The 21197-nt window shown below is 52.6% G+C and overlaps 1 protein-coding gene and 1 long non-coding RNA gene across 44 annotated transcripts in view; both read left to right on the forward strand.

The window, feature by feature from the left end:
* The window catches only part of LOC146401553 (uncharacterized), an 838561-nt gene that overhangs the window by 524477 nt on the left and 292887 nt on the right, over positions 1 to 21197 (forward strand). The window lies entirely within an intron of this gene.
* TJAP1 (tight junction associated protein 1) overlaps positions 1 to 21197 on the forward strand; it is a 26299-nt gene continuing 5102 nt past the window's right edge. For 2 of the 43 annotated variants that reach the window (XM_084968205.1, XM_084968226.1), the window contains exons 1-7: positions 1 to 59; positions 572 to 673; positions 11717 to 11846; positions 18522 to 18619; positions 19274 to 19399; positions 19672 to 19834; positions 21059 to 21087. In XM_084968205.1, the coding sequence (XP_084824331.1) occupies positions 19745 to 19834; positions 21059 to 21087 (119 nt within the window). In that variant the 5' untranslated portion in view covers positions 1 to 59; positions 572 to 673; positions 11717 to 11846; ... (1 more) ...; positions 19274 to 19399; positions 19672 to 19744. Of the gene's footprint in view, positions 486 to 547; positions 674 to 8251; positions 8338 to 9559; positions 9634 to 11326; positions 11626 to 11716; positions 11847 to 12449; positions 12767 to 13379; positions 13680 to 13967; positions 14528 to 15387; positions 15428 to 18521; positions 18620 to 19273; positions 19400 to 19671; positions 19835 to 21058; positions 21088 to 21197 lie in introns of those variants that run through there. The other 41 variants (XM_084968201.1, XM_084968221.1, XM_084968194.1 and 38 more) reach the window with 30 other exon arrangements.

The following is a 21197-nucleotide window of genomic DNA, read 5'->3' on the forward strand; positions in this document are numbered from 1 at the left end:
ACTACCCAGCCTGCCCCGCGGCAAGATGGCGGCCTGAAGGCAGTGGGCAGCGGCAGAAAGTTTGTTTTGGGGTTGGAGTAGATGGGCCGGGAGTCTAGAGTTGGGGGGTCGCGGGGACGCCAACATGGAGTTGGGGCGGAGGAGGGGCTAACTTCGGGGTTGAGAAGAGGAAATGGAGTGGTGAAAGGTTGGAGGCGGAGAGGAAAAAAAGGGGGATAAGGATGGAGGGGAGGGGGCCTAAATTCCAGTCGTAGCCTTGGGGGAGGGGATTCGAAGCGGAGAACGAGAAGTAGGTGTGCAGTCCGGACGAAGCAGGGTCACAGATTAGAGGGGAACTTCTTAGCCGAGAGTGAGAGTAAAAAGTCCGGAGCATGGGGCCGAGGCCCAACCGTACCAGGCCGGCAGGAGAGGAAAGGGGTCTTATCCATGGAGGAAGATAATAGCGAAGGGGGAACGAGAGACCTGAAGGATGCTGGGCAGGTTTGGTAAGGAGGAAATAAAGCCAGTCAGATGACCCTTTTCTAGACTTAGATCAGCCTTTCCACAGTTCTTATAGCAGCATGTGCCCCAGTTTCAGCTGAAGACTCAGGGGCCCCAGGGACTGGAAGAAATCACAGTGCCTACTTGGAAAGAAGAAGAGGTAGCGACTTGCCCCAGCTCAACCCCAGAGCGGGTAAGGTGGCCTCCGGTGACAGATTGGCATGCTCCCTGGGTGCAGGGTGCATGGGCTCCGAGTGATGCTGAAAATCATTTAATCTGAGAAGGGCACTTTTCCATAGAGGCTGCCCTTTGCCTGTGGTCTCTAAGTTAGTGTTCTACTTAGATCTCATTTTTGAGAGTTGGGCGTAGAATTGAGCCTTGTATGCCTTTACCTGTGCAGGCAAATATGGACAAGAGCCTAGAGATCAGGCTGAGAGTATTTTAACACATCCCTGTCACAAGCAGTTTCCTTCATGCTCACTGTATTTTCCTTGATCTCCCCATCACATCTTCAGTTTGGTATTCTGCCTGAAGTGGAGATATGTGGGGGACAGATGGTGGGGAGTCATAAGAAAACAAATTTTTGATGGTGTTCACTAACCGTTTAGGAACTGGCTGTCACCAACTCATTCCTGAATTCACTCTTGCAGCATGCCCACCTCTTTTGATCATTTCTTTTGGTAAGAAGGGCCCATTAGTGTTCTTTGGAGGTGTGGATTTGGTGGGTAGTGGGGTCAGAAGAGTGAGGAAGGCAGACTGGGTTTAGGGAGGGGAAACCCAGATGAGTGTATGATAAGAGGTTAAGGTAACCAGTGTAAGGTTCTGCGAATGTTTTTCACATCATTCTGTCCTTAAGACCCCTAGAATTTGAGAGCCGCTTTATAGCCTGGATCAGTTTGATGATGGAAGGAAAGCATTGTAGAACTTGCCCATTTCTCTTCTGGTAGCTTTCTTCTCTTCCTTTATTTTCTTCCTATCAAATCACCTTTTTTTTTTTTGGTCTTTCTTTTTTAGGGCATGTGGATGTTCCCAGGCTAGGGGTCTAATTGGAGCTGTAGCCACTGGCCTACGCCACAGCCACAGCCACAGCAACATGGGATCTGAGCCGTGTCTGCAACCTACACCGCAGCTCACGGCAATGCCAGATCCTTAACCCACTGAGCGAGGCCAGGGATTGAACCCGCAACCTCATGGTTCCTAGTCGGATTCATTAACCACTGCACCACGACCGGAACTCCTCAAACCACATTTTTACAAACATCAGTTTCACTAGCCAGACTAAGCATGGCTTGAGAGATAGTGGGCTTGGGGTTGGAGAGAAGAGAAGGAGTCTGGAACCGTAGAGTGAGCGTGGTCCTCACTTCCTTTGATGCCACGCGGATGGCCTAAGTCAGCGTTACGAGCATGCTGCTTATGCCTGTTTCAGGACTAGCATCTGTTCCATGATTGGGCTGGGAAGTCTCATTTGATCTAGGACTCCTTACTAAGCATCTTTTGCTCCCTACTCCCACCCCACCTCTTTCCCCAAAAGTCTTATTCCAGGCACACTAACCCAAATCACAGTCACTAGGCTAGCTTCAGTACCTTCAGGTATCTGAAGAAGTGATGTTATTTACCTGTGACTCCATTTCTAGAATGTTGAGAACTTTCTAAGAACAATTTGTGGATGCCCTAGGAAACTGTGATCAGTAAGGACAGTGTGGGGAGCACACATGGCAGTTAAGCACACTGACTCTGCAGTCAGCCTGTTCAAATGTGGGCTTTCCATTTGTAGCTCTGTGACCTTTAGAATTGCACAGCTCTTTATGCCTTGGCTTTCTGATCAATCAAATAGGGATGGTAAGAATACTTCTATCATGGGTACTTATTTCACATAGGTTGTGTGAGAGTCAAATGAGTTAATGTATTATTTATTTATCTTTAGGGCCGTACCCACAGCATATGGAAGTTCCCAGGCTAGGGGTCGAATTGGAGCTAGAGCCACCAGCCCACACCACAGCCAGAGCAACATGGGATCCAAGCCGCGTCTGCGACCTATACACCACAGCTCATGGCAGCGTTGGATCCTTAACACACTGATTGAGGCCAGGGATCGAACCTGCCTTCTCATGGATACTAGTTGTGTTTGTCGCTGCTGAACCACAGTGGGAACTCCCTAATGTATCTAGAATAGGGCCTGACATTCAATATACATTTGTTGTTATTGTGCTAGTCAGATCTCAGCATTAATTTCTGCTTTAGGATTGAACTTGGTGTCTCTCTGTGGAGCACCTGTACTGGTTTGGACTGCTGTCCTGCTGTTTGGAGAGGAGAGGTTCAGTCCCTGGCTCGGCACAGTGGGTTAAGGATCCCGTGATGCTGCAGTGTACTGATCCCTGGCCTGGGAACATGTGCCTCAGGGTGGCCAAAAAAGGAAAAAATAAAATAATTCAGAGAGTTCCTGTTGTGGCTCAGAGGGTTATGAACCTGACTATTATCCATGAGGAGTGATCCTTGGCCTCACTCAGTGGGTTAAGGATCCGACATTGCTGTGAGTTGTGTAGATCAAAGATGAGGCTCTGATCCCACGTTGCTCTGGCTGTGGTGTAGGCCGGCAACTGCAGCTCCACTTCGACCCCAGCCTGGGAACTTCCATATGCCTCAGGTGCAGCCCTAAAAAGCAAAAAGTAAAATGAAATAAAATGATGTTAAGGTGCCAGTGATTTCCTGTTTGAAGCTGTTAGGCTGTAGAATTATCTAATTTCAGTTGGGCAATGATGATAATAAAAATAATGCTTCGTGAGCACATTCTACATGCCTGGCACTGTTGCGAGGCAACAGTGCCTTTCGTGTATTAACTAGTAGTTTTCACAACAACCCTACAATGTAATTATCCTCATTCTACAGATGAGTAAATAGAGGTGCAAAGTGGTTAAGTAATTTGCTCAGTGTCACCCAGCTAGTAAGTGGAGAGCTGGGATTTGAACTCAGGCAATCTGACTTTAGCAATTGAGCCTTTTGGGGGGTGGGTAGGATTTGGTATGAAAATAAGTTTTATTTACTTGAAATTAACTTTTAAATATGCCTGCTGGCAGTTTGTATCTCGTTTGCTTGTCATGATGGTTAGATGTATACCCGTATTATAGTAAAATTTTTTTTGATTGTTTAAAAAATGTTTTAGGCACTGAGCTCTTCATCTCAGCTGTCCCCTTCCCCTCAGAGATAGTGACTGGTGCAGGGACCGGTGAGGGAGTCCCCTGTGCCATGTTAGCCAAATCTGGCCTCTTTGTGATTCATCTTGGTGACTGCCCTTTGGAAAACCTTGCACTGGGTTGGGTGAACAGAGTAACGTTTGAATCCATTCTTAGCATGCTTTAAAGGTTTGTGTGTGTGTGTGTGAGTGTGGATGTGAATACAGTGCTCATTTCTGACCTTGATTATTGACATGAGCAGTCGAAGTAGCCATAGTGTTAAATTCATAGACAGTTTGGATGCATCATTCTTTTAAAAACAGCAAGTAGCAAGCTACAGGGTGAGGGGGGGGAAATGTGGCATTTAAAACAACTCCCTCCTGGAATTCCCATCGTGGCTCAGTGGTTAACGAATCCGACTAGGAACCGTGAGGTTGTGGGTTGGATCCCTGGCCTCACTCAGTGGGTTAAGGATCTAGCGTTGCTGTGAGATGTGATGTAGGTCAAAGATGCGGCTCGGATCCCGAGTTGCTGTGGCTCTTGCATAGGCTGGCGGCTACAGCTCTGATTAGACCCCTAGCTTGGGAACCCCCATATGCTGCGGGAGTGGTCCTAGAAAAGGCAAAAGACAAAAAATATATGTTTAAATAAAACAACTCCCTCCCAGAGTTCCTGTTGTGGCTCAGTGGTAACAAACCCAGCTAGTAACCATGAGGACTCGGGTTTGATCCCTGGCCTCCCTCAGTGGGATAAGGATCTGGTGTTGCTCTGAGCTGTGGTGTAGGTTGTAGACTCGGCTCAGCTCTGGTGTTGCTGTGGTGTAGGCCGGTGACTGCAGCTCCAATTTGACCCCTGGCCTGGCAGCTTCCATGTGCATCCGGTGTAGCTCTGAAACAAACAGCCCAAAACACCCCTAGCTCCCTCCCTGCAGTGGGAGAGGAAAATGGAAAAGAAATGTGCTTGTGCTGAAGCTGGGGTCTCTGAGGGAGGCTTTCCCTTTAGCCAGTTGGGAGGCTGGTGTGCAGCCCTGGGGCAGAGGTATGCGCAATGACTGACTGACTGGCTTTCCTTTGCCCTGTATTTAAGACTCACTCTTCCCTTCCTTCTGAGTCATGTCCTGTCTATTTAACATGCCCTCGGGGCCCATATTTTCCTTCAGTAAGTGACTCTCCCCTCTGCCCTCAGAGTAGGCGCGTGTGTGGTGTCTGACCAGATTTCAGGAAAAGGGGGCTCAGGACCCAGGCCTTTCCCTGGGAATTCGGACCTGACCCTGTGGTGAACTTTTCTCCTTGTTGTGGCATGTGTGATTTTGAGAGTTAGCTGCATCTGTCGGTCTCTGCTGCCCTCCTCCATCAATAGAGGAGCCACATATCTCGGGATAATGCACTTGATCTTGATTTGTGCTGCAGTCAGCGTGCTGAAACGTGTTACCTCCAAAGAGTAGACCTTTGTGTTTGGTAGACATCCTGAAAAGTTCTGGATTCGGGTCCCATTTTTAGCAAATGATTGAACTGCAGGGTGAAGGCTGATGGATTTTGAGCTGATTCTCCCCCCCTTAGCATTTTCTTCTTGTTGTCTAAGTCATTGTCTTCTCATAACACCCTCTATTCATGTGTTATCTTCGAATTGAACTCCTTCACTTCTCACCACCATGTTTTGAGTGCCAAGGACCTGTAGGTAACCTGGGCCTTCATTTCTCCACCTGCTTCAACGTCTGTTATTAACAGCTCTCTGAACTTACCTGATTCTCAGTAGCTTCTGGGCCTTTGCACATGCTGGTTCTGCTGTCGGGAATGCAGACATTCCAGATCCCCTTTACCTTATTGCTCTAATGGTCTCAGCTTTTTGGTTTTGGGTTGGGGGCGGGTTTAGCTGTGCCTGTAGCATATGAAAATTCTCAGGCCAGGGATGGAACCCAGGCTATAGCAGGGACCACTGCAGTGACAATGCCTGATCCCTAACCTTCTGAGCCACCAGGGAACTCTCCTGAGGTCTCAGTTTAAATGTCACTTCCTTGGGATCTCACCGCCCTTTAATGACCTTCTGTGCCTACTTCTGTTTTAAAACTTAGGTGATATTGCAATTGCCTGTTTACTTGTCTGACTCCCACAAGTCTGTAAGTGCCTTGAGCAGAGACTGTGTCTTATTCACTGTTGTATTCTAGCATGTAGGATCGTGGAGGGCACGTAAGAGGTGTTTTCTCAGGCTGTGGTACCTATCGAGTGAATGAAATGTGGGCAGTCTCTCCCTACTCTATTCTGTCTTCCATGCTGCTGTAAAAATGCTTTTCTGTAAAAAACAGTGTCTCTCCCCTTAGAAATGCCATGGTTTCTCCCATGTTTACAATAAAGCCCACACTTTCTTCTTTTTTTTTTTTTTTTTTTTGTCTTTTTTAGGGCTGCACTCAGCATATGGAGGTTCCTAGGCTAGGGACAAATCAGAGCTGTAGCCGCCGGCCTATGCCACAGCCATAGCAACGCCAGATCCGAGCCTCATCTGCGACCTACACCACAGCTCACGGCAATGCTGGATCCTTAACCCACTGAGCAAAGCCACAGATCGAACCCACATCCTCATGGATGCTAGCTGGGTTTGTTAACCGCTGAGCCATGACAGACACTCCTAAAGCCCACACTCTTTGAGCTAAGCCTGCAGAAAAGTTCTTTACCCTCTGACACACAGTCCGCCCTTTAGCCCCAATTGCTGCTGCTCCACTTCTTCTGCCCTTTCTCCTTGCTCCTGAGCTTCCTATTGCTCCTGAACCTGTTTTTCTCCACCATTCACTCTCTTCTTGCTTGTGCACTTCATTCTGTTCATATTGTTCACCTCTGTCTCTGACACTCTGCCCACCCCCTAAGACCTAGCTTCTCTGTCACCTTCAGTGAGAAGACAGCTCTCTCGGTCCCCACAGCACTTTGAACATCTGTTGTGACATTTGCCACTTTGTGTCGTGAGTTCTCTGTTTACCTGTCTGTCTCTTTCACCGAGCTCACTCCCTGTAGAGGAGGGACCCCCCCCCCCCGATCATGGGGTGGGGGGTGAGGGCAGGGGTGAGGGGAGTTGGAAGTGGGTTGAGCCATGTGGTAGAGTCTGATTTTGGAGCTGGGATTCAATCCCGACTCTGCCACCTATCAGCTGTGCGACTTTGGGCATATAGCTTAACTCTTAGGATCCCTGGTCTTGTCCCCTATAAAATAAAGATGACATCGGTTTTGCAGGAGTATTGAGCGTTGGAGATAACCACTTCACAGCATGTAGCATGATGCCTGGCATGGGACAGTAAATACTTGTTGAATGAATTAATCCCATGTTGGAAAACTCAGTGGATGAGAAAAGGCTTTGTTTTATTCAGTCTAGGCTAAGCCTTTTTATTTTTGCCAGGTAGCCAGGAACATTTTTGAGGTGGGGGTATAAAATTGAGTCTCCTTTCTTGTGATGAAGTGAGATTGGGGACATCGTTAGTGTGCAAGATAAGATTGTTAATGCTTCTCCCTATCTGTGTTGTGATGACTCCTTTGATGGATCATGAGGTGCATGTGAGATTGGTGGTGACCTTGGTGGATCCAGGTGAGGGTGCGTAGATGATGGATCTGTAATGTCATTAAGGCTGTGGATGACTGGATGGGGTGTTTGAGGATCCGTGTTCCCAGGGGTTTTCTGGATTGAAGAAGGTGGGTGAAGCTGATGGAACACATCTAGGCATTGAAGAAGCCAGACTTCTTGTCCCAGTTTTCTTGGGGCTTCAGTGATCTTCTTGTGCTACAGAACAGGCTTAATTCAGGTGCTCCCCAGAAATGGGGCTGGAAGCTGAGAGTCACTGTCCATTCTTTTGTCATTTTTTCAGTGTAGTTGATGGGAGTAGTTCTTGGGGCACCAGTTCCAAACAAACAGCAAAGGAATTTGTTTCCAGAAGTCTAGACCTCTTAATTGTATAATGCCAGGTGGTGCTCCAATGCTACAATCAGAGGAAGATTTGCCTGGGTTCTGGGGAGGGCAGCCTTCTTGTCTGGCCCTTAAAGCCCTGACCCAGCCAGGTACCTCTCTTCTGCCCTCGGAGCACTCACCACACCGTGATGCAGGGGGACGCAGGGGCGGGTTCTCCCTGCCAAAGGGCAAGGTCTTCTTTCTTTAAAGCTTCTTTGGGGCAAGGTCATTTATTGAAGGCTGAGCTTTTAGACCCTGCATAATAGATCCTGAGCAGTCCTGATTCCTGTGTGACCCAGCCCAGTCCTCCTTGGACTAAAGCAGATCTATCTGGCAAAACTTTTTGAACTCTCAGGAAGGAAGGTCCTGAATAAACAAAAGGCGATAGTATTATCAATGGCATTACTAATTATTTTCCAGAGTTGAGATAATGTAGTAAAATGATTTTCCAGGTGCTTGGCTTCAGCTGGCTCCCTTCTCAGCCTTCTTATGTTCTAACCACACATCCATAAGCCAGCAGGAAGGAGTTAGAATAGGAGGCGAAGTACACACAGGTGTATTTTCTTGCTTAATTAGCATCTTCTAAAAAGTCTTTGGCTGCTGGCATCGTCTTTGTTACTCATTAAGCTCCTTTTAGTGCCCGTTGCAATCTGCTTGCTTTTCTCTTGTGTTTCTAGTCCCATCTCGATGTGCTCTGTGCTGACAGCCCGGACTTACTACAACCTTGTCAGTGCCTAGATGAACCAAAAGGATGAACCAGCAGGTAGAAGTGGAGCAAAGGCGTTTTCCTGGGGCTTTGCCCTTCATCTCTCCATGTAGGGTGCGCACTGCAATGTGGCATGTCTTCCTGCTGGCATCTTGGCAGGAGTAATGAGCTGCATTGTATGTTAAGCAGCTTTGAGAGAAGGTTGGCCTAGCCAGCTGGACGGGATTGAGTTGTGTGCCTTTAGGACTCAGAGGGACCAAGTCCCATGGACTGGCCATGAATGGAAAAGTACTTTGTTGGACTTACCTCGTAAGTGCCAACTGTTTGGTGACATTTGGAATCTATAAAGGACATGGCCCCCTATTTGTAAAGAGCTTCTGTGCTCGCACAGTAAACCGTGGCAGGGGAGGGACTGTCTTGAAGGAAGTCAGCCTAGACCCAAGAGCCCCATGCTCCTACTCAGCCAACCAGCAGGACAGAGCTCTGTGCTGATCACCTTGGGTACTGGGCAGTGGCCTCTTTGCACCTTCCCACATAAGCCAATCCCAGACGTCTTTGAGGGTATCTTCCCTCTGGCTCCCTAGAGAAGTCACTTTCCAGATTTTGGAAGGGGAGGGTTCTGTCCCAGTGTCTCATCTTGGGCAAGTCACTTGTCCTCTCTGTCACTTGAGAGTGGAAGAACTCCACTTGTTTGGTGGGTCTCATTAGCTACAAGGATCAAAGGAAACGTCAAGGGAGGGAAAGCGCTTCTGGAGAGGTAAAGCACAGTGCAGATGGAGGGCTTGGTCTGCTTGTTGAGGACTTTTATGTTTTCATCATAAATAGATATCCTCATGTAAAATACCAACCATACAGAAAAACACACAGAATAAAAAAAAAAAAAAAAAAAAAAGAGGAGTTCCTGCTGTGGCATGATGGGATCAGCAGCATCTCTGCAGCAACAAGAGACAGGTTCTATCCCCGACCCATCACAGTGGGTGAAAGGACCTGGCATTGCCCACCTGGCTCCTGTGGCTTGGATCTGATCCCTGGCCTGGGAACTCTATAGCCACAGAGTGGCCAAAAAAAAAAAAAAAAAAGTAAAAAGATCTTCCCTTTCTTCCCCAACTGCTTCTAAGCACTTTCCCAAAGGTAGGGAGCTATATTGTTAACCATTTATCACATAGCCTTCTAGTCATTTTTGTGTACTTCCAGACTTTCCTCATTGTATATCGCCTATAAAAAATTAAAAAAAAAAAAACCTCAATAGTAATACATTCAACTTTTTCTGCCCTCCTAGCAGAAAACCCCCAGGGGGAAAATAGTCCCCATTGGAGCCTTTGAGGAGCCTGGCTGCAGCCTCCCTCCAGCGTGGTGCGTTCCTTGGGGGTCAGCTCCTTTGGAGGGTAGAGAAGCTTTCCTAGAGGTTCTCACCACAGCAGGTACCCTGCTTGTCTCCAAGGGATTGATTTTTATTTTGAGGTGAAATTGTCTGGCAGGAGTGCCCTGGAGTGGGAGTGAGGATGGATGTAAGGGTGACGTGGGCACAGCACTTTGATGTGTGCTTCTACCCGTCATTACCCTTTCATCTTTGGCTGGAAGAGAGTAGACTTACCTGATTTGTCAACCCCTATTTCAGGGCAGAGAGAGTCCCTCCCTCCCCCGCCTGGTTTCTGAAACCTTGCATTAGCCAGGTGACTTGCCTCACTTTTTGAAAGCAAACCAGGAGTTCCCACTGTGGTGCAATGGAATCTGTGGTGTCTCTGCAGTGCCAGGACGCAGGTTTGATCCCTGGCATAGCACAGTGGGTTAGAGGATCCTGTATTTCTGCAGCTATGGCTTAGGTCCCATCTGTGGCTTAGATCCGATCCCTGGCCTGGGAGTTCCACATGCTGCGGGGTGGCCCAAAAATCAAAAAAGAAAGAAAAAGCAGGAGTTCCCATAGTGGCTCAGCAGAAATGAATCTTACTAGCATCCATGAGGGCACAGGTTTGATCTCCGTCCTCGATCAGTGGGTTGGGGATCCAGCGTTGCTGTGAGCTGTGGTGTAAGTCGCAGACGTGGCTTGGACCCTGTGTTCTTGTGGCTGTGGTGTAGGCCAGCAGCTACAGCTCCAGTTCGACCCCTAGCCTGGGAACTTCCATATGCAGTGGATGTGGCCCTAAAAAGACAAAAAAAAAAAAAAAAGAAAGAAAACAGAGCAAACCAGACCCAGCTGGTAGGTGTGTATGTATGTATCTAATTATTTCATTTTTGTGGTGAGGATTCTGAAGATAGACTGTCCATGGCCATGCTTTGTTACAGGCCGGAGTTGTCTTCTGCTAGGCAGTTACCTCACCCTCCATGCTCAGGCCGTGGCCTTTTGACCTTGGGGCTATCAGAGCCTGTGGGAAGCCCATTAGGGGCTCCTCCTGCCTGTGTTTATACTTGGCCTGGGCTCAGGCAAAGACCAGACACGTATGTGGGGCGAGTGTGGTCTCTGTTTTTCCCTCCTACCCAGAGTTATCATCCGCAGGCCTTTCAGATAGAAGGGGGATCTTTCTGCTTTTTCCCTGCCAGCCCTTCTCTATGAAGCAGAGGCAGTATTTGCTGATGTGTTTGCTGTAACTTTCCTGTCCTGCTGCCTCAGGGGTCCCATCTTGGGGGTGGGGGTTTCTGGGACTCCATGGCTGTGGCACATCTGCCTTGAGATCTCTAAACCAGGGTGTGTCACTTCCCCTAGGTGGTTCTGGAGGCTTCAGGAAAGGATGTTCTTTGGGCTAGCTATGTGAGAAGGCTAGCCTTTCCAGGAATTGCTCGTTTGGAGGCGGGTGGGATAGTCCCTATCAGAGTCTGGGGATCCGGGCTGTAATAAAGCCCTGTCCTCGCTCTGTGGGTTCTTCTGGGGCCAGCTCCCTAGGAAGTGCCATCCCCCGGCCCTTTGAGAAACTGAAAGGTGGCAGTGTGTCACCATTCCCTTGACTGGCCAGGCTCTGGGTGCAGGCACACACTGCCCCATTGTACGGTGCATTCCATGCGGCTCTTGTTGCAGCCTCCGGCCCCTGGGCCAGTTCTCTCCCTGCTCCTTACTCGGAGCCTGTGGGAGGTGGTGGGCTGAACTCTGCTGGCATGGGCAAGGTGGCAGCTACAGCTGTGGGTGCTTTTGTTCTTGCAACCAGCCCTCAGAGCTCGGTGCAGCCGGTAGCAAGTGTTCTGGGGGTTAGGTGAGGCAGGAGCAGTGCCCCCACCACCGCAGCGCTCCGCTCCTTCCATTGACCACCAAGAAGGAGAGCCTTGTTCCTTGGGGTCACAGGCTGGGCTCAGGGGTTGGCAGGGGGAGTGCACGCCTTGCCTTCCCGAGGGGAGAACGCCCTCGAGGGTCTGGTGGTAAGTGTGGAGGAGTGTTCCCTGTCAGCAGAGGGTGGTGTGTACCCTCGGGCATCCGCAGCTTGGCATCCTTTCTGCTCTCTCTTTGCAGCTCCGGAGCTGGGCTGCTCACAAACCAAGCTGTCTGTTTGTATGGAGTGCCTGGAGGGCATCTGCCATGAGTCTGTCGCTAACCGTGCTAACCAGGAGAGCTGGCTGGTTGGGGAGAAGACACTAACCCTGTGAGTCTGACCTGGGCTAGCTAACCTACCCTGAGGGGTCCCCCAGCCTCACCTCTGTCCTCCCCTCCTGCCCCCAACCTGGGCCTCCTCCCCTTAGCTTACATCACGCTCATTACATCCTCTGCTCGCTCAGCCTTACCACTGGGTTCCCCCCACCTTCCCAGTCTCCTTGCTGCGGGTGGGGTTGTACACGGGCGCCTGCCCCGCTGCTGGCCTGCTGCTGGACTCTGCCCCTCCCTCTCCTCTCCGTAGTACCGGGCCTCTCACTTCTCCCTGAAGACAGAATGGTTAGTGTTTCTGTTTAATCTGCTCTTAGCACCTGGGAGTTTGAGACCAGCCCTCAGGTACCACGCTGTGGGTTTCATGCCTTGGAGACAATGGAAGAAGGGTGGGAAGGGAGTTTTCTGCTCGACTGGATAGTGTCCTCCCTTTATCAAGAGGGGAAGATGGTGTCCCTGTTGTGCTCATCCCGGAATGAGAACTTATGATCCATTGCAGGTTCTTCTTGGGGGTGGGGAGGTTGAGGAAAACCTTGGCCTGGTAGTGGGAAATTGCCCAGGCAGAAGAGTGAAACTACTTAAACTGAAAGCTGGAGCCAGAACCAGGTACCCATCTGAGATGTAGCTCCCATGGGTGACCGTTGCTCTGGGAGGTGGAGTGGGTGGAGTTTGACCTTCCATCGCCTTCCATGTCTGGAGCTTCAGGTGGACTTTAGCCGAGAAGAGCTGGGAAGGGCGCCTTGGCCAGAGTAGGCAGGACCTGTCTTTGGACTCCACAGTGGGTCTGGGAGAGGCAGTGGCTTCTGCTTACTGTAGAGAAGTTCCCATCCAGCTCCCTCCCCACTCCAGGCTTGGAAAGGAGAAAGGGGTCCTGGGATAGCAGGAAGGCCGATTGCTCCAAGCTCCCTGTGTTCTGCACAGGTAACTTTGTAGGCAGACCCTCTGTTTCCAGCCTCAAGGCATTGCAGTGTGGGCTGGGCTGGATGGGGGAACTTGGGACCTGAAGGTTGTCCTCTAAGTGGATTCTGTTTCCCTTGCGCCAGGGAGAGGGATGGCAGGGAGCTGCCTGTGAACCTGGGGTGTGGTGAGAGCAGGTGTGGGTGCTGCATGGATGCAGGGACCTGAATAGGGACTCAGCAAGCTGGAGGGGCTTGTGGCTTGGCTCTGACCAGGAGAGCAGAAGGGGCTGGGAGGGGAGGGCTGGTTCAGGGCCACCCCTCATTTTGTCCTTCCTTAGGAGAGGGCATGGGGACTAAGGTCAAGTGCTGGTTTTGATCGTGGGGATTTTTTCGGCCCTCCCTTTGGGGCTTGGTTTGTTTGGATCATTGTCATCAGTTGTCTTCAGCCCCTTGTTCCTGCCAAGTGTTTGTTTGAATGAGAGGCCAGGTGGATAGACTTGAGGTATTTGCTCAGGTGGGGAGCCAGGTGAGCTCTCTCAGGTCACCAGCACTAGTTCTGAGGCCTCAGGATGACTCTGGGGCAGGATAATTCCCACCTATTTTGGCTTTAAAACCCTGTCTGTTCCGTTTAGAGTAGGCAGGGGGCCAGGTCAGGGCCGCGGGCAGCATGTCCTAGGAGGGTGAGGTTGTGCTTGCCCAGAGGGGTGACAGGCCTGGCTGGGGGAGGGGCAGCTGGGCTGGTCTGGGCACAGACTGGCATTTTTCAGCCTTGTCATCGGCCCAGAGCAGAGCCTGCCCGGGCCCCACCCCATGCTCTGCTGGCTGCTTGCCTGCCACGCGCCCAGCATCGCTGAGGGCCTTGCTCGAGTATCTCAGGAACAGCTGCGCCGGAAACTGGGGGCCAGTGTGGGGAAGGCTTAGCCCAGCCTGCTTGGGTAGGATTGGCTGGCTCTGCAGCTCTTGGCTGACAGTAGAGGTGGAGGGGGCCATACAAGTTGGGGGTGGTCCTGGTGGACAATGCCAGAGGCCCCTGCCGGGTCCCCTGGTTACCGGGTGGTGGTTCGTGGTTTGGGGGCTTCAGCTGAAGGCAGAGCCTGGATTTCAGAGGCTTGAGAAGCAGCCAGACTCCTAGGGCAGGAGTGGGTCCTGCCCCCAGAGGCGCAGCTTCCCCCAGGCCCGCAGGGTTCAGAGACTACCTCAGGGCCTGCAGCTGAGGAGATTCTGATTCCTACAGGGGAGGCGCTGCTCCCTCTAATCAGACATTCGTGTTTAGTGGTTGATTAGGGGCTTAAGGAAGAGCAAAAAAGAAAAAAGGCAGTAGTGATTGCTAACTTCCATTTGTCCTTTTTTTTTTAATTGTCTTTTCTAGGGCCGCACCTGAGGCATATGGAGGTTCCCAGGCTAGGGGTCCAATCGGAGTTGTAGCCGCCGGCCTACACCGCAGCCACAGCCACGCGGGATGGAGCCACGTCTGTGATCTATACCACAGCTCACAGCAATGCTGGATCCTTAACCCACTGAGCGAGGCTGGGGATGGGACCCGCAACCTCATGGTTCTTAGTCGGATTCGTTAACCACTGAGCCATGAAGGAACTCCCCCATTTGTCTTTCTTTGGTTGAATTACGCAGAAGAGCTTTAATTTTTTTATGGTATTGTTTTGCGTGCATTCCCTGATTCAGAAGATTGGCTTCATTGGCTCCTCTAGTTCCCTTACTTGCTTGATTCATTGACAGCTGGAAACAGGGAGGCATATCAGTGGTTTCAGGAATGGTCTGAGCCCAGGTAAACGTTGGGGCCACAGTTTTTTAAAGGTGATGTGGGGAGTGGGGGAGTCTCTGGAAGAGTAGCTGAACTGGGCAGGTGGAGGAGGTGTGGTGCACAACCTGGGAGCTGGAGCAGGGGCACAGCAGAGTTTGAAAAGCCCAAGAGCCACACCCATTTGGATTCAGTCCTCTCTCTGCTGGGCCAGTGTTGGGGTAGCTTCTGAGCTTTGAGCAGGGAGAACACTGGCTGCTGGGACCTCCCTTCCTCTCCTGCACCTTTGACTTTGCCCTGGGCAGACCTGCAGAAAGGATGGCAGAGGGAAGTGAGAGGGTGTCCTTGGCTATTGGGCTTGAACCTTTTTGCTGTTGCCTCCTGTGGGTGTTTGCAGAGAGCTGGAGGAAGGATGGTGGTTTGGAGAGAATCCGGATTCCGAAGAGGTTTCCCTCTATCTCCAGCAGCTTGATCTCTGACCTGGGGGGAAGCCTCAGTCACATACACACGCTCTGCATATCCACAAAGGCGAGCAGGGAGGAGTCCCATCCCCTGGTTTGAGAGAGATGCTTGGCAGATTTTTTTTGTCCTTTGATTAAAGGACGCTGCTCAGCCAGCTTCTCGTGGACATTTCTCCCTGTATCTGTCTCTGATACACGCTCTGCTCAGCTGTTCAGGGGGTTCACAGTGCAGGTTCGCTGTGCGTGCCGAGTCCTATTTTTAATGAAAGTAGACTTTGTTCTCTGGAGGCAGCTAATCGTGCCCCATGGGCTGTAATCAGGGAGAAGGTATTTAATACAGGGCAGGTGGCAACAGGCGGCCTGCTCCGACTGGCAGATTGCAACATGGCAATTACAAAGCCATCACCCCCCTCTCCGCCCCAGCAGATACATACAGGATTGAGTCTCTCCCCTGAACTGACTTTGAGTAAGTGAAGAATGAATACTATGCAGAAGGGGAACAGGGAGGTGGGGTTGGGTGGCGGGGGAGAGCTGCTTTCCTTTTCACCTCGCCTCCTTTAGCTGGGGACAGTTCCCCCCACCTCGCTCTAGATGGTTTCTCCCTGCCTCAGTGGTGCTTGCAGGTCCAGCCCAAGGAGCCCCAGGCCACACTGGGTCCACCAGGGGTTTTAACTTAGGCCTCAGCCTTTCTCACTGAGCACGGCTCTTCTTGTAGTACAAACCCAGCAAGTGATCTGGTACCCCACATCCTGAGTCATCTGGCTCCAGATCCGAGAAGCTCAGGGAGCTTGTGCTGAGGGGTGGGAGTGGGATCCTTCCCTGTCCATTTCTACCCTTCTTGAAGACCCAGGGCTGGAGGTGCCCTGGTACCAGCTCAGCATCCAGAGGCGAAGAAGCTCCAAAGGCTGCTTGCTTGCTCAGCATGGCCCAGGGCCCATTCTCAGTTGTCCAGCTTTCCCTGGGGGCTTCTTCTCGACATGGGATCGGAGTCCTCCTTGGGCAGAAATACTCCAAAGCAACCTGTGAATCTTTGGGTGAAGGAGACGTGGCCAGCAGAGGCCGCTCTGATAGCTGGGTCTCCCTGGGAGGACCACTCTGCTGTCTTCCAGCTCACCTTCTTTTCCCAGCTGTGGACCAGCTGTCCAGCTGCTTCTCCCATCATCCTTCAGTGCACTTGGCCTTGCTCACATCCTGGGTCTGACCCTGCCTCCACTGTTTCCAGTCAGGGACAGCAGCCTGCCAGGCTCATGGTATCCTTGGTTAGTGCTGGAATTGTCCCCTTTGGGCTGGATCTGGGGCACTTAGCAGATCTCAGGAGTTGGAGCCCAGGCCCCAACATCCGCTGGTGTTTATGGATGTGGCGTGGGGAGTGGCATGGACTGTTCCCTGTGGACTTGTGTTGGGGTCACTGCAGGCTCCCTAGTGGCTTGTCTTCTGCTTCCCCAGTTGGGAGTCATCCCCCTCCCTGTGACTCTGACACATTATGGAGAGAGTGGTCTCTGGCTGGGAGAGAAAACCTCCCATCACCACAACTGCTTGGCCCAGAGTCTAAGCCTACACTTAACCACCCACCTCCCTGTCAGCCACGTCCATGCTGTCTGTTTTCTCAGCAGGCCAGGTTATCTGGCCCTGAAAGCCCCGTGGGGCTGTGAGTTCGAGGTGAGGCAGAAGAACTTGTAGGATGTGACAGCTCAAGCTGGGGCAGCAGGCCTTGGAGTGAGGCTGCCCTCCCTGCCAGAAACCTGGCCACGTCGGGGTCCTCCCTGCCCGCCCACCACCCATACAAGTGTCCCAGTGCCTAGAGGGCAGTGTGGGTATTGGCGGGAATAGAGAAGAAGAGAAGCTGAAACTAGAAAGGTACCTAAAGGGGCTCCTCAGCTGACTGGGGAGCAGATAGGGAGCGGGGAGCTGGGACTGGTTTCTCCATCGAGAAGGGGAGAAGGCAGAGGACAACTCTGCAGCCACCTCGGGATTTTGAAGAAGCTCTTGGCTACTCTTACTCCTGCGTCTCTGGCCCGCCTCTCTTTCCAAACTCATGGAACTCCCACCCTGAGACCCCCTGAGTCTCAGGTGCCCGGGCCTCTCCCCCAGGCCTGAAGAACTCCCACCCCAGGGCCCTCTGGAGGGGTAGCCCCAGGGAGCATGTGGGGTGACTTGTTTGCTCCCCACACCTCAGGAATGTGCTGTCCCTTCAGGCCCGCCCGGATTCCTACGCAGGGAGTCAGCCCCACACTGCCTGCTGCATGTGCCCTGTGGGGACACGCTCAGCCTCACCATCAAAGGGGAGGAGGGTGGTGGCTCGTGCCTGCTGCCACGCCCCAGAACCCCAAGCCAGAGGCCAGGCTGCCCAGACAGAGGAGGAGGCCACTCCTGCTTCCCACCCTGCGCTCCCCTGCACCGTGCTTCCTGCCTCAGGCCCTGGTGGAATGTGACAGGAGTCGTGGCCAGGGCATGTCCCGACAGCAGGAACACACGCTTTAGCCGTGAGGCTTCCCTCGGCCCCCATCTCAGGTTAGGTGGATGGCAGTGGCAAGATGGTTTATGCCCAGAAGGCCACCTGAGGTTAATGCCTGCATTGGTACCTGTGGTGGCTGCTGCCCCCGTGCTGCAGCCCAGCTTATTACAGGTGGGGAGAAGTGGGAACCGCAAGAACCTGGAGGGGACCTCACAGGTCACTCAGTCCAGCCACCTCTGTGCAGATGAGAAACAGGCTGGCCTGGTGAGGAAGGGACTTACCTGGGGCCAGAAGGGTCAGAAGCAGGCACCTTGGCTCCCCAGGCTGGGGCTTTGCACACAGGGTTCTCAGCCTGGGCACTGTCCACTTTTGTGCTGATAATTCTTTGCCAGGGGGTTTGTCCTGTGCCTTAGAGGCTGTTGAGCAGCATCCCTGGCCTCTACCCACTAGATACCAGTAGTGTTCCCCTCTCCTGCCCTGTTGAGACAACCAAAAATGCCTTCAGACATTTGCCAAATATAGGGGCCAAGGGAAGGAGTGGGTAGAGAGACCAAAATCACCCTGGTTGAGAGCCATCAGTGCCCTAAAATGCTGCCTTTTCAGATATTTCGCTTCTGGACCTGCCTTTCATGGCACAGTCTGTTTACCACCACTGTGCACAGAGTTAGTATTTGGGCTCCGTCTGGAAACAGTGCTTCCAGCTCCAGATGCTGGAAGGTATTTTTTCCAGCATCTTCTTGGGCCACTCCTAGGCTTTTTCCTGGCAGTCTCTTCTGCAAGCCATGTTTCCCAAATTTCTCAGTTGTTTCTGGCTCTGAGAGGCCTAGGAAATGAGCAGGCCAGGTATGGGGTAGGGTAGGAGTAGGACAGGAGCAGACCTATTCCGGAATCAGGCATGGGTAAGCTGAGACCACAAGCACACATGAGATGCATGTGTCTCCTCTGGGCCTGCGGCAGAGATGTTGCGGGGAGACCAGTGCCTCCCATCCTGTCCAGCCTTCACCACTTGCCCCGCAGACCCCCTATTCCGAGACTTTGCTGCCCAGCTCTCCCTGGACAGGTGGCTGACACCTGGTTTCCACTTTCTTCCCTTCTCCGGTTTCAGGAGCTCTTGGCTAGAGGAAGTGGAGGGGCCTTGGGATGCGGAGAGCCGAGGGCTGACTCCCGGACAGCGGAACAGAGAGAACTGCCGACAGACAGACGGTATGTGCCTGGTGAGGCTTGTGCCCCCACTGGGCCCCCTTCTGGGGAGGCTGGCAGGTGAGGGGGCAGCAGGCTGCCCCTCTTGGTGGGTGCTGGTGGAAGGAGCAGTGGAGGCCAGAGAGGCTTGGACTTCAGAGCCCTTGAGCTTGGAGACCCCCACCCACCTCCCCAAGGAGCCCGGCCTGGGCTCACAGCTTCTGGTTATGATCTTTATTAAGCTAATTTATGGAATATTTCCTGAGCACCAGCTACGGGTGTTAGTGCTTTACATAATCGTTACAACAGCCTGTGAAATTGATGCCATTCTTGACTCAGTTAAGAGTTGAGGAAAGGAGCCCCATGGAGAGCAGCTTTTCCCTCTGAGGCTGCCTCCCCACCCCCTGGGGCAAGGGGTGGGCCACTCCTCGGGTGGCTTCTGCCCTCTCTTGGCCCTGCCTCTCCCCCCATCTGCTCCCACTGGGTCCAGCACCCTGCACCGCCCCCCTAGCACACCCCTGACCCATGGGTACTGACATGCCAGAGTCCGGCCCTTCTAATGACCCTGGCAGCAGACCGGGCCTCTCTGCCTGCCTGGTGGCTCCTATGTGTCCTCTTCTCTCAGTCCAGTGGCTTCTTGTCACATCTCTGAACCTCCTCCTTCCTTGTTCTCCTCAGCAGGTTGAGGAGCCCTCACCTCCCAGAATGACCAGTGCAGCCCCTGCTAAGAAACCCTACCGGAAGGCGCCACCTGAGCATCGGGAGCTGCGGCTAGAGGCTCCTGGCTCCCGGCTGGAGCAGGAGGTCAGCAAGAGTGGTCCCCCTGCCCCTGCTGGCAGATGCAGCCCCCTGAAGCTGGGTGTTTGGCCGATTTGCCCTGCCCGAGGGGACCTAGGTCACCCAAGTTGACGTGAGGGCATAGCTTTGCTGATACATGCTTGGGGTCTCAGCTGCAGCAAAGCTGGTGGGAGCCATGTAAACTCATAGGGGATGGCTGGGGCCCCTGTCCCTGTGTCCAGGAGTCCAGAGTCTATAGCTCAGCAGAAGTATCCCATGTAATATTGTTTTTCATGCAGGAAGCAGCCCGCCAGCCTGAGGGCTTCTCACCTACTAGAGGCCAGAACCTTGTCCTCCACTGGTGGAGCAGGGATGTTCAACCTGTGGCCCCTCTGGGGGCCATTAGGAAGTGGTGCTCTGTCTGCTTCCCACCAGACCAATTGTTCTTCACTGTCCAGAGAAGTGCGGCCCTCCTCCAGCTTTGCTCTGTCTGGCTAACTTTTATCAAATACGTGCTCCCTGCTAGGAACTGCATTAGGTTCTTAGGAGGCCTTTGGGCAACTGCAGAACATTCTCTGGTCGGTTCTCCTCCCTCCTTAAGCTTACTGCAGGAGGAAACGAGCACCGCAGCAGAGTCCCCTTGCTCCTGTGTCTCCACCCTGTTGCAGCACATGGAGCACATTTAAGGAACTTGAGAGATGGCTAGTAAGTGCTGAGCATCAGGCATACCGTGGTACCTCTGGACAGCTTCAGGGCAGAAATGCCACCCATAACTTGCCCATTCTCAGTTTAGGAAACATTATATAAAAAGGCCAGATACAGTGTGAGGAGCCACCCACTGGGCATTCTCCTGGTTTTGTAGGTAAGGCCACTAGGGCTTGGCAAAGTTAATACAACCAGTGTGTGGTAGAACAGGATCAATGCAGGTGTCAGCAGCTCCAAGTCCTCGTTCCAGGCCACCACCCACCTCATGGTCCTGCCTGTGCTTGGTGTCCTGAAGCATCAGACCCATGTGGAGTGGGCCCTTGACCTTTCCCTCCTGCCACAGCACATGGCTGCTCTGCTTCACAGCTGGCTGAGCACTGGCTTTTGGGCTGTGGCCGACGTGAATGCTTGGGGAGGATGCAGCAGGAGGGTCAAAGCAGGATGAGACACTTTACTCCTGTCAGTGGGTTGGCCCAGAGGCTCTCCTTCCCCCACACACTTGTTCCTCCCAAGCCTCTGTGAGGGCCTGATTCAGCCCCAGGGGTAGAGCCCAGGACTCTATTCTAGCTCACCTGACTTCGTCACTTCTCTAGAAGGTCTCAGCCATGCCTGCAGGGTCCACTAGTGGCCCAGTGGACAGCTGGGGGGCTCTCTTTAGCCCTGGCAGAGGTAGCATGGATGCCAGGACTCATTTGCAGTTGGCTCTGGGGTTAAGAGGGACTGGAGCTGGTGTGGGTAAGGGTGAAGGCTGGGAGGGGTTCTTGAATCTCCTGATTGGCCCAGAAGAGAGTAATGTAGGCTTGTCTGGGTGTTACTGGATTGCCTCCATCTCTCCAGGGCCTTGCAGCCACTTATGCTGTGACAGTCTCTTGGCTGCAGACCTGGCCCTTGCCAGGGCTTGTGGGGGTGGGGGGCGGGGATGGCAAGTGGGAGGCCAGTGGTCCAGTGCTGGGCCTCAAGCTTCTGTTTTTTTGTGTCCAGGAGCCTCTGACTGACGCGGAGAGGATGAAGTGAGTATCCGCTGCCCCAGGGCCTGCCCTGCCTTGCTCTGTCCCTCTTAGATGCAGGCGAGGCTGGCAGGCTTTTCCTTGGATTAGGTAGAGGTAAAGGGTGGCGTGGG

The sequence above is a fragment of the Sus scrofa genome, chromosome 7, assembly GCF_054392235.1.
Source record: "Sus scrofa isolate SSC_HxYL_T2T_F1_AM1 chromosome 7, Sscrofa_HxYL_maternal_Yorkshire_Landrace_v2.0, whole genome shotgun sequence".
Taxonomy (NCBI): Eukaryota; Metazoa; Chordata; class Mammalia; order Artiodactyla; family Suidae; genus Sus; species Sus scrofa.